At 41.9% G+C, this 14,567-nt stretch overlaps 1 protein-coding gene across 1 annotated transcript; it reads right to left on the bottom strand.

Annotated features, from left to right (window-relative positions):
* Positions 1–349: 349 nt before the first annotated feature.
* Positions 350–11,325, bottom strand: LOC136488411 (wall-associated receptor kinase 2-like). Its single transcript, XM_066485351.1, has 8 exons — positions 10,784–11,325; positions 10,256–10,650; positions 5,208–5,357; positions 4,851–5,086; positions 1,877–2,591; positions 1,671–1,755; positions 1,606–1,616; positions 350–1,491 (listed from the first exon to the last, which is right to left on the bottom strand). The coding sequence occupies exons 1-8, from the start codon at positions 11,323–11,325 to the stop codon at positions 350–352; spliced, it is 3,276 nt and encodes a 1,091-aa protein (XP_066341448.1).
* Between the last annotated feature and the right edge of the window lie 3,242 nt (positions 11,326–14,567).

The following is a 14,567-nucleotide window of genomic DNA, read 5'->3' on the forward strand; positions in this document are numbered from 1 at the left end:
TTTGACAACCCGCAGTTTATGCCAAGGCACCAGGGACATCCAGTTGGCACAGGGCACGCATCGTCGTCACAAAACAAATGACTTCCTTCTTGTATTATTCCAGGAGAAGCCGTACGAATTAACTGGTAAATAGGACGAGTCAGACAAGAAAAATTTAATTAAAAGCAATTAAATAACTGTATCTCATCTGGATTGCACTTTTATTAAAGGTGGAGAGCGAATACACTGGAATCGTGCTACCGAAACAAAAGCGACGGTGAGTGCATTGAGTTCAACCATCATGCACATGTGTAGTTACTCCTAGTAGAAGTTAACGAGTCCTTTATGCTAATGCGCAAAAAGAGCACTGCTACCTAGGGTAGCTTGCCATCTCTTGCTCCAAACTATATCTTCTGCTACATGGGTTCTCACATCTTTGCCCTTGTCCACTCAGTGATGGATTGTCCGTCATAAGCCCATGTAGTGTATGTTCTACCTGTCGCATCGTTGGCCTTTCCTCACCTCTTAAATTTATACACAATGCTGCAAGTGTAGCAACTTCTTGGACTTCTGTGCCTCCCTCCTCCATAACTTGTGGATCTATTATTTGACTAAGATTTCCCTCAGAAAGTAGGTTAACAAAATGGGAAGCAAGACCATCGCCTTCAGAGGACAAATACAAAAATGGTTTCTTCCTAGTGAGCAACTCCACAAGAATTACACCAAAACTGTAGACATCACTTTTTTCGGTGAGGCGGTTGGTGTAAAAGTACATAGGATCCAAGTATCCTATTGTTCCCTGAACCCTTGTTGTTAACCCAGTTTTGTCAACCGGGATGTACCTTGAAGCTCCAAAGTCCGATATCTTTGATGTCATTGTATCATCAAGAAGTATGTTACTGGACTTAATGTCTCTATGGATTATTGGGATTGAATCTGATGAGTGAAGATAGGCAAGAGCAGCAGCTATCTCGGTTGCAATCCTCAACCTACTGCCCCATGATAGGGACCTCGGTTCTTCAACATGGAGATGGTGATAAAGTGTTCCATTGGAGATAAACTCATAAACCAACAATGGCACCTCGGTCTCTAGGCAACATCCAAAGAGTTTAACCACATTCTTATGGTTGATCTGTGAGAGGATTGCTACCTCATTTATGAACTCGTCTATTTCTTTCTGGACTGTAATCTTTGACTTCTTGATGGCTACAACATGTAGGTCCGATAAGATTCCTTTGTAAACGGTACCATGCCCTCCGCCACCAAGCTCACGAGCTTTGTCAAAGTTGTTTGTGGCCTTTGCAAGCTCATCCAATGGTATTATCATCTTTTCTGCAATGTCTGCCTTTTGGAACAATAGCTGTTGCAACAGTAGTCCGCGATTTTGCTTGAAGTATTTTTGTTTCAGTAGTTTTGTTCTGCGCTGTTTTAACTTGCGGAGTAGGAACAATATACCCATAACCAACAGAAGGAGCGCCGGACCACTTGCAACTGACAAACCAATGATTAAACCTGAAAATGTACATACGCATACACTATATGTTATGATCATTTTCGCAAGCTATGCAATACATATGGTACAATGTCAACCAAAGCTTCATCGAGACATGAGAATCTATCACACACCTGTTGGGGACCTGATGACGCAGCCTTGGGGCTCAGAAGCGTTGCCGTGGGTTCCTCGCGGACACCGACACTCATAGTGCCCAGGCAAATTGTTGCAGTAGCCGCCCAAGCACGATTGGCGTAGCGCCGGGATGTTACAATCGTCAATATCTGCAGCCAATGAGAATGAACAACAAACAACAATGGAAGCCTCCCAAAGAATAACAAACATTGAGAAACATGCATATATATACTAGTGAATAGATATGCATGAGGAGGAATTAGAAGTGACCTTGGCATCCATCGGCGACGTAAGGGTTGCCATCGTAGCCCTTGGAGCAGTGGCACGTAAAGCCTCCATTCTCTTGCCGGCAGTCGCTGTGCTCACTCATGCAAAGGCGGCTGGCCACGTCCCCTGCGCACTTCCTTGAGTTGTCAGCAGCAGGCACTGACAAGCCTTGCTTAACGGCCCATTGTAGAACAATGGGAGATGACATGTTACCGATGGTCTCAGAACCCATGTTGAAGATCTTGTGCCACTGATCAGTCAACCCCATCTCCGAGATGAACGCCAATGCGTCGTACCACGGCCAACTACCATAATGATGATAGTTGCCATTATTCCCGTTTAGCGCTTTGAATTCCACTCTCTTGGGCGTGCTGCCTGCAGGGATGGGCGCGTGGCAGCAGCCATCGTGGCCAGTACAGTACCCATCAGCGCCACGATCTCCGACTGGGCTGCAGACAGCTCGGCTGATGATACTGTCGTCGCCAATGTTGCTATTGCTGTTGCTGCTGCTGCCATTTCTGTACTGCCCGTAGAGGGTAGCACGCACGCCCGACCCAGACAGGACGATGAACTCGTTCCTAGTCGACAGAGCATAGGGCTCGCCGATATATGGGAGAGGAAAGTCAACCAGCCGGTAGAAGAACAAGGGGTCCATCACGCCGATGCTGCCGTGATGGACGACGTGCACTGTGGAATTGCGCAAGGAGATGTGGACGACCTGGAGGGTGCCGTGGAGACGTGCACTGTGAAACATGCATATATATACTAGTGAATAGATATGCATGAGGAGGAATTAGTAGTGACCTTGGCATCCATCGGCGACGTAAGGGTTGCCATCGTAGCCCTTGGAGCAGTGGCACGTAAAGCCTCCATTCTCTTGTCGGCAGTCGCTGTGCTCACTCTTGCAAAGGTTGCTGAGCACGTCCCCCGGGCACGTCCCTGAGTTGTTGGCAGCAGACGCTGACAAACCTTGCTTAACGGCCCATTGTAGAACAATGGGAGATGACATTTTGTAACTGTCACCAGTAAAAAAAGGGCTTCTATTCCCGGCTGCCAACCCCCTTTATTCCCGGTTACGCAGCCGGGAATAGGAGTTTGAGAATAAAGGGTTAGTAGCCGGGAATAAAAGTGGACCTTTAGTCCCGGTTGGTGATACCAATCGGGACTAAAAAGGTAGCCACGCCAGTGCCTGGGCTGACCCCTTTATTCTCGGTTGGTATTAGCAACCGGGACTAAAGGGTCTTTTTTTTTCTTTTCCTGCTTATTTCAATTGATGATTCTTTTTTGTTTTAATTTGGTTTTCGAATACGCATTATTCGCTGCAAAGTAATATACGTATACGCGCGCATACTATAAAGTTTTCGCTCGATCAATGCACGCAAGCAACACAAGTAAAAGTAAACTAAAACATAATATTACATTTCATCGTCACATGTAAAGTTTGCATTAATTGTACATTTCATCATTACATGTTCTTTGGATCAATATGAAATTTGGCTTTCATCATCACATATTTGGGTCATAGTAAAACTCGCCGCCGGGAGTTAAGACCTGATCATTCAGAAATCCACCTATTGTCTCTTGGATTGCTTTGAGATGGTGTGTGTCCAGTGTTTTTTCTTTCAACCAACGAGTCTTCAATTTGAGATATGAGATAAAGAAAAAGTATATTAGTATATATATATATATATATATATATATATATATATATATATATATATATATATATATATATATATATATATATGTGTGTGTGTGTGTGTGTATCAAGAATAATGATAAATAAATTGTATCTATCACGAATATATATATATATATATATATATAAATATATGTTTGAAGAATATATATATATATATATATATATATATATATATATATATATATATGTGTGTGTGTGTGTGTGTGTACACTTACCTTTTTTTCTAGACTAGTTCTTTTTTAGCACACTCTCATGAACTCGCAAACATAGTATCCACAGAGATTGGTCCCCTGGGGCTGCAGCAGAACCCACTTTACGAGAAAAAGATTCGTCATCATCCGAGCATAGGGAAATTGAACTAAGGTAGGTATATAGTACTTACTTTGTATAGCACTACTTTCAGTGGCACTTTGCGTTTCATATGGTGTTCCTGACAGACCTTTTCCCAACAACTACCAAATAACATAAAAAATATTTGGACCATTAATTTGCATGCAGAGAGACTGGAATAGTTTTGCTAGTGAGACTGCAATTACCTCTGAATAATATCTATCATCTCTTGGAACTCTTTTTGCTCTTTTCTCATCGAGTCCATGATGCCTAGAAGACCTTTCTCAAGATCGAGTTGCATCAATATCCAGTGTTCACTGCCATGTCCATTAACACTCATTAATTAGCTAACAGGTTATATATATATATAGATATGTGTGTGTGTGTGTGTGTACACTTACCTTTTTTTTCTAGACTAGTTCTTTTTTAGCACACTCTCATGAACTCGCAAACATAGTATCCACAGAGATTGGTCCCCTGGGGCTGCAGCAGAACCCACTTTACGAGAAAAAGATTCGTCATCATCCGAGCATAGGGAAATTGAACTAAGGTAGGTATATAGTACTTACTTTGTATAGCACTACTTTCAGTGGCACTTTGCGTTTCATATGGTGTTCCTGACAGACCTTTTCCCAACAACTACCAAATAACATAAAAAATATTTGGACCATTAATTTGCATGCAGAGAGACTGGAATAGTTTTGCTAGTGAGACTGCAATTACCTCTGAATAATATCTATCATCTCTTGGAACTCTTTTTGCTCTTTTCTCATCGAGTCCATGATGCCTAGAAGACCTTTCTCAAGATCGAGTTGCATCAATATCCAGTGTTCACTGCCATGTCCATTAACACTCATTAATTAGCTAACAGGTACAGGTACAGGCAAAGTCAACCACCGAGCTGAACAAGAAGTCCATCACGCTGATGCTGCCGTGATGGACGACGTGCACTGTGGAATTGCGCAAGGAGATGTGGACGACCTGGAGGCTGTCGTCGGTGCTGTTGTCGTGGAGAAGCAGCCGCGGGGGATTGTGGCTTGTGTCGCAGGTGAGGTTGAACCTGGGCCAGTAGCAGCGGGAGGGCCCAAAGCCGAAGGGGTACGGCACGTGCACGTCGCCGCAGGTGGTGTTGCAGCCGGGCGTCCCTGTCGGCACCGTAGCCACCGTAGGCGACAGAGCATCTGCAAAAAAAAAAAAAAAAAGTAAGATACCGCTGTGTCTTTGTTTGCAACCAGTGCGACTCCAGGGTGCGTTTGTACTGATGATACTTTTTTTTTTTGAAACATAACTGATGATACTGACCTTTGTTGAAGTTATAATCGACACAGCCACCTTGGACGTCGGGTTTACCGTAAGTTCCTTGTGGGCACCAGCAATAGTATGACCCGATCGTGTTGGTGCATACACCGAAGCACACTCTGTCTTCACCAAGTAACTTGCACTCGTCGACATCTAGAGCCAGTTAACCCACCAATTCACACACGGTGGAAATAAATAAGACTAATAATCCATCTTCCTGCTTTTGCAAGGACCCGTAATATTAAGCGATATAAATGTTAGATTCACTAGTCCATCAACATGTGCTCTCACACGTGTTTAAATCTTATGATATATAAGCGTTAGGTATTACTATATTCAATCATTCCTATCACTAATATAAATTACTTATATTAATTTTTAGGCTTTGTCTCCATGCTACTTTGTGTAGTCACAGTTCAGTTGTGATCTTACACTACTATAGAACTTGTTGCCGGACTATCACTGCTGGTTGCATTAGAAGCGGCAGTGAAAAAGTTTATCATTGTGGGTTTGTGGCTTCAACCGTGAGTGATAGTATAATCGCCAGTGATACATGTATTACCACTGTCGGTTTGTGGTTTTAACCGGCAATGATAGAAATGGTAATCACCGCCGGTTGAAGAGTGATAGACATGGTAATCACTGTAGGTTGAAGTCACAATCCGACAGTAATAGTCCACCTATCACAGCCAGTTCGTGGCTTGAATTAGCAGTGATAGCTATTTTGCACAAAAAAAATCATAGCTTTTTCATATGAGATCGATTTAAGATAAACTTTTATATCAAAATTGTAGAGATTAAGGATATCTAAAACTTCGTAGTTGATAACTTTTAAATTTGAGATGGTTTACGAGACCAAATATGAGATCATACTTGACATGATTAGCATTGTCAAATGTAGACAAAGTTAACATCAAAATTGTCATACTCGACGAGATCTACAACTTCGTAATTAACAACTTTTTCATTTGAGATTATTTTGAGTGTCCAGTGTATAATATAAGATTAAAAATGTGTAGTCAAAACAATAGTTTTAGCTATATAGTCATGTGTCATGTAGCTTAGCTAGTACATGTGCTTGAGGAAACATGAACGTTGAGGTTTCGAGTTAGAATCCTAAAAAACACATATTTTTCTAGTTTGTGTAGTGGTATAGACTACTAGACTACTAATCTATATATTTTGACATCTATCCATATGTTTTTCTTTGCAAGGCGTCTCCATGTCTAGTTAATATATAGCCAAAACCTTAACTTAAACTATATTTTATGATGCCATGGATCTAGATTTAAATTTTAAAATTTGAGTCTTATTACTATAGATTTTTTATCCGAAAGAGTTGAGCTAAAACTTTTGTACTTACTGTATAATTTATTAAATCTTCTTTTTTGTATTATTGACAATAAAGATTTTATGCCATAAATTATAGTACTAAAATTGCATACTAGTTAATTAAAACTGCGCCATATCGCTTAAGATTAGCGGTCGAGCTTGAAGTGAGATATAAGATAAGATAGCAATGATAACATCAGGAGGATGGTATTATTTATTGGAAATAAATCTCAAATACAAGCTATTGCAAGCACCTTTAGTGTATATTAACCTCCACAACTTTTCATGATGTTTGAATTTTTTTATTACAAAATTATATGCATAATAATGTTTCTTTAATATTAAAAGAGTTCTTAAGATTACACTTATCAATATAGATGTGTAAAATATTTTAGTTAAATGTATACACAAATACAAAATATGTTTTTATATAAATTATATGTCACAATTATTAATATAATTTTAAATGATTTGTTGGTATCATTAGTAAATGAGTTGAAGTATTTTTCATGAAGCTAAAACATAACATGTATATTCAACGCTCATGCATGCGTGTGTATTTGATCTGCATTTTGGCACATGTAAATATATTAATATTAATATAGAAGTGGGTGATATAGGAACACTGTGGTTACTTAAACATTTTTGGTAATAAAAGATGTTGGTAATTTCTATGTAGATTTGAGAGGATATTTTAGTTTTTTAATAATGAAATAAATTGTAATTAAGATGCAAATTTAAGAGGTTAAGTAGATTATCTATCAATGGTAGGTTGGTAATTATAGGAAAATTTAGGGTTACCTTAAATCATATTTTATAATGGCATAGATGGGTAATTTACATACATATTCAAAGATTACTTTGTCTCTTTTTTTCCAATTATTAATGTGAGCAATTATTTAGGAAAAACAGATCCAGCGGTTATTATTATCAATGATGATTAGAGTCTACAAATTGATGTCCATATGATTGTGGTTTTGATGAGAATTTATAAGATTTATATTTGTCTAGCATTTCTTGAGATCACAATTTAATAAGTGATTGGCAAAAATAAACAGTGTTCGACTTTCATATAAACACGAAAGCATATGCTTCCTCTATTTTTTATACCATATTAAGCTCGTTCTAAGTTAAACATTCTTAACTTTGACCATTAATTTTTTTTAAAAAAAATTACGTGTAGTTAACAACATGTGAACTATATATTATAAACACATTTCTTATATTGAATTTAAAAGTATAAATCTTACGTTGTTAACTTATAAATTATTTAAATTAGTATTAAAAATAAAAATATTTGACTTAGAATAAAAACTACTCCTAATATGCAGGCTGTGTGGATGGACGACAGGCCGGGCGACAGTAGGGTCTTGGAATTTTTGGAGCGCTAAATTTGTGTAGCCCATCAGTATAATAGTCCAGAAATCGCTGTGGTGCTGCGGCGGTGTATTCGTTCCTGTTTGGCTGCCCCGTGTGTTGCACTTTCTGGGTTAAGGTTCCGGGAACCGAAACGTTCCGTTTCCGCATTATAAAATGATACCCTGATTCATGGAACGAGAACATGGCTGCTACTCTCCGTGAATCATTGAATCCTCGATCAAACTCCAACCGTGTAGTAAATCTCCACTGTTCCACACTACCACAATTCGCAGTTCCGTCGGACTAGCATCTCCTGATCAGGCTAGGCCAGCCTGGCGAGGAAATCTCTGAGTATACATTCTGCTAGTTTGCGAACTGGTGAACTGCCATAGAGGGCTGCGCCGTCCGCAGTGTCCCAAAATGTTTGGAAATGCTGTTGTAATTATTTATTTTGGTTATTAATTGCTTATGAAATGCTAAACTTTGGCCAGTTCCTGTAGAACTTCAGCGCTGAATTATTTCTTAAGATTAATTGCTTACTAAATCCAACAAGGCAATTTGTTTTTCTTTATTCTCAATTATGTTAAATAAATCATATGAGCTAGCACTAGTACAGAACTCAAAATCACTGCCGGTTCAAAATGGCCATCAGTGCCGGTTTTTGAACTGACACAACCATACCGGCACTGATCAGGAGGCTCATTAGTGCCGGTTTTAAAAAACCAGCAGTGATGGGGTTTCTAGAAAACCTAAAAAATTTGCTGAAAAATATGAATATTTTTTTATACTAGGAGAGACCCCACTGGGTAGCCACACAATCGAACCCTAGACCTTATACTAGGTGCGACAGGGGACGCTTGTGTCCATTTGGGATATTTGTTCTCCCCATTTTATATCACTCTGGTTTTGAAATCAATATTTGGGATTCTAAATGAATTCAAATGAAAAAGTTATCAACTACAAAGTTTTGTAACTTTTTTAGATCTATAACTTTGGTTTTCATTTCTTCATATGAGGTCATTTGAAGAATTTGAATTTCAAATTTGAGAAAATTTGACCGTAATTTTTTTTTGGATAGATGAATTCAAATGAGAAAGTTATTAACTACCAAAGTTGCACAACTTTTCGAGATCTACAACTTTTGATTGGGCATTTTTTCATCCGAGATCGTTTGAAAATTTTGAATTTTAAATTTAAGAAATCAAATGTAATTTTTGTTAGATAGATGATTTCAAATGAAAAAGTTATCAACTACAAAGTTGCATAGCTTTTTAAGATCTACAACTTTTGTTTTGATCGCTTCTCCATCCGAGATTCTTAAATATCACTACACATTCACTTATGACTATGGAACATATGGCTTTAGTTGGTATTAACTCTATGAAATCATGCGAATCAAATAGAGGGACATCATAATGAATTTGAATAAAATATTGTGAACTACAAAGTTACATGACTTTTCGAGATCTACACCTTTTTTGGTCGCTTCTCCATTCGAGATTCTTAACCACCACTACACACTCACTTATGACCGTAAAGCATATGGACTCCCTTTAGTATTAACTCTATAAAATCTTGTGCTGTATATTTTGACATCAAAACGATCTCAAATGAAAAACGTTTTAAGTATAAAGTTGAAGATCTCGTCGAGTACTATAACTTTGGTACAAAACTCGTCTTCATCAGACATCATATGAGAAATTTATGAAGTTTTTGGTACAGCATGTCACTATCGATTCGTGTCTTGAACCGACAGTGATGAAAATATCATTCTCGGTTCTTAGCTAAAACCGGCAATGATAAGAACTGACATCCGAATATCAGTGTTGGTTGGTCCTATCACTGTCGGTTTTAGCCACTATCACTGCCGGTTTTTTAAGAAAACGACCGTGATGGTGCCGGCAGTGAATGTCAAATCTGTAGTAGTGTAGAACCACCAGTGTACTAGCTTGTTCGTTCTCTATCGTTTTAATTTTATTCATTTTGTCTTCTGTATATATGTGCATGAATTGGTGTAGAAGATTAATTACGAATATATCCTTGACTTTTAAAGAGCACTAAGAGAATGATGTTCTTCAAGTATAAAGATTATGTAACAAAAGTTAAATTGGTACGGTTCTTGGTTTTTGTCATTGCGATATATACATATAAATGTTTAAAAAGGTACATTTTAGCATGTACGTACATTATTGTCATTCTATTTTCTAGAGTTTGTAACAAGGCTCCCCATTTTTCCGGTACTAATATGCCAGGTAAAAAACAGCAGGAGTATAATAATATTTTTGTACTTCCAATTGGCCCAGACTTTTGGAACAAAGTATTGGAGCTACTAACAGTATGCAATATGCATGGTAACTAACCTTGGCACCCGCCGACGAGGTAAGGATTGCCGTCGTAACCATCGTCGCAGCTACATGTGTAGCCTTGGTCCATGGCACTGCAAGAGCTGTGTTCACTCTTGCAGACCATGCGGTGTACGTCTTGTGGGCAATCGTAGTCAACAACGCTGCTGCGTTTTTCTGGCAAGTCCTGCTTGACCCCAAAATCGAGGAAAAGGGAGACCTCCTTGAATCCGTCCACCCACTGTGCCCAGTCGTCGATCCACCCCCGCGGCGTGACGAGCACGGTTACAGGCTCAAGAGTCTGCTCCAAGGTGTGGTTGCCACTGTAGAGCCACCTGGCCTGAACTGCTTTGGGCACGCCGCCAGAAGTGAGGCTCGCCACGCAGCATGGTCTCAATGTACCGGTGCAGTACCTTTCGATATCCATATCGTAAACATTCGGCCTGTTCACTGGTTGGTTTCTGGGCTGGTTTAGACTGGCTGGTGCTGATTTGTTCTGAGAGAAAAACACTATTGGTTGGCTGGTTTGGGCTGGTTGAAACCAACAAGCGAACAGAGTGATTATCTATGATGTGGTCGTCGCGGTCACTCTTGGTGCAGGAGGCACAGCCGCTGACGATCTTGGTGGTTTCTTCCCCAACGATGTCCGCGGAAAGCGTCGCCACCACGTTGCATCCGAAGACGACGAGCTCGTTTTCGGCCGACAGCAGGTAGCCGTGCTCCCTGAAGTCGCGGCCGAAATCGAGCGAGGCGTTCCAGCCGTCAGAGGTGAATAAGTTGCCCGTCGTGTTTATGATGATGGGGTCCGTGCGGACCACGCGCACCGTGCTGTTGCCGAGGAATATGGCGGTGACCCGGGTGCCGTCGCCGAGCAGCAGCCGCGGGGATTGGTGGCTGGTGTCGCAGGTGAGGTTGAGCCCCGGCCAGTAGCAGCGGGAGGGCCCATAGCCGAACGGGTACGGCACGCTCACGTCGCCGCAGGTGGTGTTGCAGCCGGGCTGCCCGATCGGCGCCGTGGCTGCTGCGGCCGACAGTTGTAACGCCATCGCCATCAGCGCCACCGCCGCAGCAGCAAAGGCCAGCGCCATTATGGGCAACTTGTACACTGCTTGTTCTTACTATACTTGTAGCTACTACGTCGTTTTTCTACGGCGGCAGCAAGACACGCGCGGCTGGTGATGAACTGCAGCGTGCTGTGCCTACCCAGCGATGCAATCTAATTACTGCTGCTGTGCTGCCATTGTGCTACAATAGAGATCTTTGCATAGTGAGCTTAGGGCCGGAGGACCTAGTTATATACCTCGCGGGTTCCCGGAAATGGGCGAACGTGTGTTCGCATCGATCGAGGATAGATCTGTCACCGACCACGCTCGCCTCTGTCCTGCATCGCCATTTGAGCTTAACTATTTACTGCTCGGGTGTTCTGACTACTCCATTGGCACACCCTGACGACGCTGGTATATTATTGGCTGGGCATGCTATCTGCGGTGATTACTTTCCCGGATAATACAAGGGAACAGTCAAGAACATTAGCGCGTTAGACATGCATGTGAAGGTGACCACGAGAAGACCTCGGTCGGAAGCACTGCCGCCTGGTCGTCCTAATTAATTAACCTAGACATCCTCACACCCTCTACCGTGATACGTCCCTCCATATAACAAGCCGCATGTCATTTCGTTAGCCAAGAGGCCATTCTATTTATTATACTCCCCCTGGTCCCTAAATAAATCGATTTCTGGACTGGGTGGGCACAATTATGCAGTGTCAGTCACAAACAGAGTTAAAGTAAATGGAATATGATAGTCTTTGTTGCAGTACACCCAAATGACTGTGAGCCGTTAATTCGTTTCGATCGAATGGTTACGATCATCTATTACCTTTTAACAGGTAATATATTTATTGAATTTTTCATTTTATTAAAAAAAGCTAAATAAGGAATATTTGGTAACAGTCACTTTACATGCTCAATATATGTAACAGCTATATAGTTTATTAGAGAGCTACTCGATTATGTAATATAGTTTCAATCGTGTTTGTATTTTGTAACATATTTTTTAGACGTTAAAGTTCACGGATCAATTAATATATATTTTGGTTATTGATTTATTTCATACATGTATCTTATTTTATACACTAAATATGTAACGTATTTTTCATGCAAAGGGGCAAAGGGAACGATGCCCACAGAAAAGGAAGGGACCGTGTGCAAGGGGACCCTTTATCGCCGTACTTGTTTTTTATCTGCACGGAAGGATTCATGGCCTTGATACACAAAGCAGAGTAGGGGAGGGCAAGATAGAAGCAATAGGGTGTGTATGGTTCATGTTTAAGAGCTAGCCTGGCTAGCCAACTAAACCTGGGCAACTAAAGCCTGGCTTGGATAATGCAACATACGTTTGTTTGGTTGCAATGGCTAGCTTAGCCTGGCTTTTCCTAGGATGTGTTTGGTTGGGTACTTTGTTAGATAGAACCACCACATCTATGAACCGGTAAGTTCAACCTGTTGAAACATTTCGTCGAACAGCTGCTGAGCAAGGATGCCCGCCGTCGCCATGGGAGGCACTCATCTCTCCCTCAAGCACCTACTCTTCCTCTCTCCCTCCTCCGCCTGCTCTTGCTCGACGCTGTGCACAGCCACGGCGGAATTGTTTCCGCCCGTGGTCCAGAATCGTTGCCTGCACTGCCATGGCGGAGTCTGCGGCGAGATCCGGAATCGCGGAGGTCTGGTGGTCCTCACGCGCCCCCTGTCGCACGAGCCCGAGCACGAGCATGGAGCCATGGCGCGTCTCCTGTCGGGTGACCTTGCTGTAGCACGAGCCCACGGAGCCTCGCCAGCGGCGATTCTGGTGGTGGAAGTGCACGAATCGACGCCGGCGCCTTCCACAACGATGCAGGAGTCCCGGCGCAAGCGTGGAGGAGATGGAGGAGGGCCGACGTGCGAGCATGGAGGTGGGGGTGAACGCTGGGAAGCCGGCGAGCTCCACGTTGGGGCGGCCTGAACTAGGCAGCGCAACGCGAGGATCTCCCGACTGCGAGAGAGATGCACACCGGGGGTTGAGACGAGAGCGGGCGCAAGCCTGGCTCCCCGCGAGAACGGACGATGTGAGCGTTTCTAGCAAGCCAACTTATCCATGCGAAATGGGCTTGTGCAAGCTGGCTTACAGGGAACTAAACAGGTCGGTTAGAGGAGTCAGAAACCAAACACAACAATAAATGTCTGTCAGAGAGTTCCAAGCTTCTCTCAGCCGTTGTTTTGGCGATGACTCATGAATTTTGATTCATGTAATTAGGGAGGATGCCACGCATTTGCAAGGTATACTAGACCTCTGTGGCCTTGTTCGTTTCTCTTATAAATCGTACTTTTTAGCTTGTTTTTTTAGTCGGAAGAGTATTTTTCTCTCTCAATAAATCAGTCGGAACAATGTTTCGACTTGTTTTTTCAGCGAAGCGAACCGAGCCTACGAAAAGTGCTCTGGACATGTCATCCATAAAGAAAAGTCTGTCGTGATATTAGGCAGAAACACCGAGAGTGAGAAGAAAGCAGCTGTCATGCAAGCTCTGAACTTAACCTAGGAAATTAACCTTTAATGACAAGTATTTGGGTTTACCCGTACATGTTGGGCAATCGAGAACAAAACCCTTTGAATATTAATGTTGGTCACGAGAAGCGCACTACTTAGTCGTCAGTCTAGCAGGCACAATAATCCGTATCAGCTTAGCTTAGAGCAAGTATAATAGCAAGCTGTAAGCCGACTAAATACTGAGGTGGAGGAGAGAGAGGAGAAGAGAGAGAAGAAGCGGGCTGTAAGCTTACAGCCGGCTTGGACACAAAAACCAAAAAAGTCTGTGAGAAAGACAAGTGTGCTATGTATTAACTGTAAAGAGCTAACTACTATATGAGTGAGCTAAAAAAAAGCTATAAAGAACCTTACAACCAACAAATCAACTATATTATCAGCCTTGCTCTTATACTCGCTAAGATAGCATAGCAAAGTCTGAGGTGGAAGAGTGAGAAACCATGAGAAAGAAGAGACAATTCCCTCAATGCCATTGAAATTTATAGTGCTTCCCTCAAAGCCATCAAAATTTTCAACTTTCCCTCACTGCCACCAAATGAAAATTCTGTTTCCCTCGCTGCCATTCCGTCGGTTCTCAGTTATGTCTATGTCACTGACGAGTCTGGACCCACACAAGGTCCGTCAACATAGCCCTTAGTGGCTGACATTTAGGCCCACCCAATTGAGTTATCTCCTGTCTGATTTTTCCCTGACTCTCTTGAATCGAGCGCGGGCGTGGAACCCTACCTACCGCACGGGCGCGACTTGGAGG

Source organism: Miscanthus floridulus, chromosome 10 (genome assembly GCF_019320115.1).
Source record: "Miscanthus floridulus cultivar M001 chromosome 10, ASM1932011v1, whole genome shotgun sequence".
NCBI lineage: Eukaryota > Viridiplantae > Streptophyta > Magnoliopsida > Poales > Poaceae > Miscanthus > Miscanthus floridulus.